Genomic DNA, 2,855 nt, shown 5'->3' with positions numbered 1-2,855 from the left:
TAATATACCACCTAATTTTAATCCACTTGTCAACTTTCAATCTTGTCAAGTTTGGAAAAGTAAAACAAAACCACTGACTCCTTTAATAATTTCCCAACATTTATCCTTGTGGTTTACTTAAATTAAAATAAATAAATTGTTATATTTTGTTATTTTGAATTTCTTATATTGAAATTCATAATAATATTTCAAATTTATTAATATAAAAAATTTTGTTATTTGAGACAAATAACTTTATTATTATGGACCTTAAACCCACCTCTTCCATGAGATAATTTTATTCGATTTATATTCCCCTTATATCCGACTTTCTCCTATCTTAAATAAGCATCAAATGCAAAATATAATAAATGTTATCTCAACTATCAAATACAGCGGAAGAGCTTAAAGTGAGTTATATGAGTTGGTATTTATTTTTATAGTTAAGTTTAAGCATGGATGTGTTTTAGTAATATGGGTTATGTCGGGTATGGGTTAGCTCAGAATCAAATTAAGTTTGGGTCATTAAAAATATATTGCATGAAAATGGGTGAATGTGGGTCAAATTATTTTCAACAAGACTTAACCCACCCATCTGACACCCCAAGTGAACAATGGCACATAGCTTGACACTTGAAAGATACCCACATCATTTTTCATCAATAATATTGGATTGTTCTGTTTGCCTTGAGCATATACTAAGATAAAAGTTGAATAAGTTCTTTCAATACTATAATCAAAGTAGAATTTAGAGTCAAATGTAGTTCATTATGGAAAATTCAGTAAACATAATTATTTGCAATTGTATTCCATTCTTTGTTTGTATTATATTTGCAGTGGAAAAGGTACAGAGGAGCAAACATAGGACACGATCTGTGTCTAATCAAGTTACGGTAACTTCCTACATTCTTTCAAAACAAACCGGAGCTGCCTGCAAGTCATCAATTTTTGATCTGCTTCTTAACAATTCCTTCGAAAATCCCATCTGAGCGAAAGTTGCAGTTGGCACGTCTGGGATAGACAGAACCGGGCAGCTGAAAACGGAGAGAGAAGTGTCCAGGTGGACAAGGGTTTCCTGTTCTGCTTTCAACCGTGTTCCCACCTGTCGCAATCTCTCCTTCGATCAAGACCTCGCCATCCATGTTGAATTCACAGCTAAAGGCTGCAGCTTCCACTATATATACATCACCATGTTAATCAGAATCAACCAAATGGAGAATACTCAAAATTTAGTAATGAGCTTCTTCACCTACAAATATTGATGTTTTTTAGGCCATCGGAGACTTACTTTGATCTATTCTGACCCCTGGAGGTGAAACGTTAAACAGGTAATAGTCTTCAAACTCTGCAAGGGTCACACGCCCTGTGATGGATCCTGCAAGCTTCACTTCTGCATTCCAAACCACTCCAACTCCAGCACTACAGGTGGCAGCGGCACCTGTCGTATTGAGCGGAGAAAACGCCACGCTGATGTTGCATTTTCTTCCATGAGAACCACGACAGGGCACGGAAAAATGAGGTTGTCCCTCTGAACGCCCCTCTCGTGCTATCACTTCATAGAACACCTCATCGGTGACATAATTAGGTAGCTTTGCAGCATCCTTCTCCAGAACGAAATCCTGCGGCCCAGTCACAGTCTTAAACCTCGCAACAACCTCTTTCCAGAGGTAAGAGGTGGTCGGGTTATCCATGAAGATGATGTTATCTATTCCCATAAATCGCTCTTCGACATGCAAACAAGTGTGCAGGTTGGTTGGAATGAAGTTGATGAACTCCAGGTTGTTGCAACCAGGACCAAGCATTCTGGCTCAACCAGGACCAAGCATTCTGGCTGGAAGCATGTCGCAGAAGAACTTGAGTAACAAAGGCAGGGCCACCATGACAGATTGACTGGCCTTCCTGAGTATACAATAGTGTGCGTGCACCATTTGTACCACCACCATCGCGGAGCCAGCCAGCTGATCGGGAATATACTGTGGCAACCTCTCGCGTATTCTCTGCATCGCCGACTTGTGGGCTGGCCTTTCCCCTTGGAGATGAGGCCCAAAGTATGTTGCAATAATGACCGTCAGCAGGAAGCACTTGTCATTAGTCATCGTGCCTTTGCCTACAGGAGCACCAGTTGAGCCATTTTCAATCAGACTCTGCAAGACAATACGGCGTCAGTCGAGGAGCAGGACATCAGCAAGAACATGTATAATCTTTCTTGGACTCAACAATCACAGTAAAAGTTTGCTGGACAAATGAAAGAAATGAAATTGTTGCATGTTCAAAGTACTTTCGTTGTACGAGTATATCGTGAAAGATTGACTAATTGTTTCACATCATGTGAATAGATATTTGTTTTTTCATCATCCCTCACACACAACTTCATGAGCACATCAAAATTAACCAAGAAGAACAAGAGGGCAAGGTAGCAAACCTGTATGTATGAAGAACTTGGTCTGATGCTTTGGGCCAGAGTAATCTTTAGAGCATTGACACTAGATAGTGAGTGAAAGAGTTGGGTGTCGCCAAAGTACTAGCAGAAGGCGAGATTTTATAGTGCCGGCTTGCCTCTATGAGGGGTAGTCTTGCTATTCAACAGCTTTCTGGATTCACTTTGTGGTTAAGATTTTATTTTCCTTCTTTGTTCGGACAAAATTGCTATTAATCCGAGAAAAGAAAGTTATCTATGCGGACCAATGCTAATGAGTAAGCAATTTAATTTAATTTCCTATTAATACGTTGGTTCTTATCTCCAATTGCTAACTAAAATATGGAAGCCACCTGTTTGTTACGTATTACGTCCAAATGGGGTTAGATCCGGTCAAACATATCAACAAAATCTACAAAATCCTGATGGTCCTTAATGTAACAAAAAAATAAATAGGTTG

The 2,855-nt window shown here is 39.2% G+C and overlaps 1 protein-coding gene across 1 annotated transcript; it reads right to left on the bottom strand.

The window, feature by feature from the left end:
- Positions 1-920: 920 nt before the first annotated feature.
- Positions 921-1,781, bottom strand: LOC104416982 (increased DNA methylation 2-like). The gene is made up of 2 exons (XM_010028308.2): positions 1,268-1,781; positions 921-1,153 (listed from the first exon to the last, which is right to left on the bottom strand). Exons 1-2 carry the CDS (start codon positions 1,779-1,781, stop codon positions 921-923), a joined length of 747 nt encoding a protein of 248 aa, XP_010026610.2.
- Positions 1,782-2,855: the final 1,074 nt, after the last annotated feature.

This window comes from Eucalyptus grandis, chromosome 8, assembly GCF_016545825.1.
Source record: "Eucalyptus grandis isolate ANBG69807.140 chromosome 8, ASM1654582v1, whole genome shotgun sequence".
Lineage (NCBI taxonomy): Eukaryota > Viridiplantae > Streptophyta > Magnoliopsida > Myrtales > Myrtaceae > Eucalyptus > Eucalyptus grandis.
This window is presented reverse-complemented; position numbering and strand designations above follow the sequence as displayed.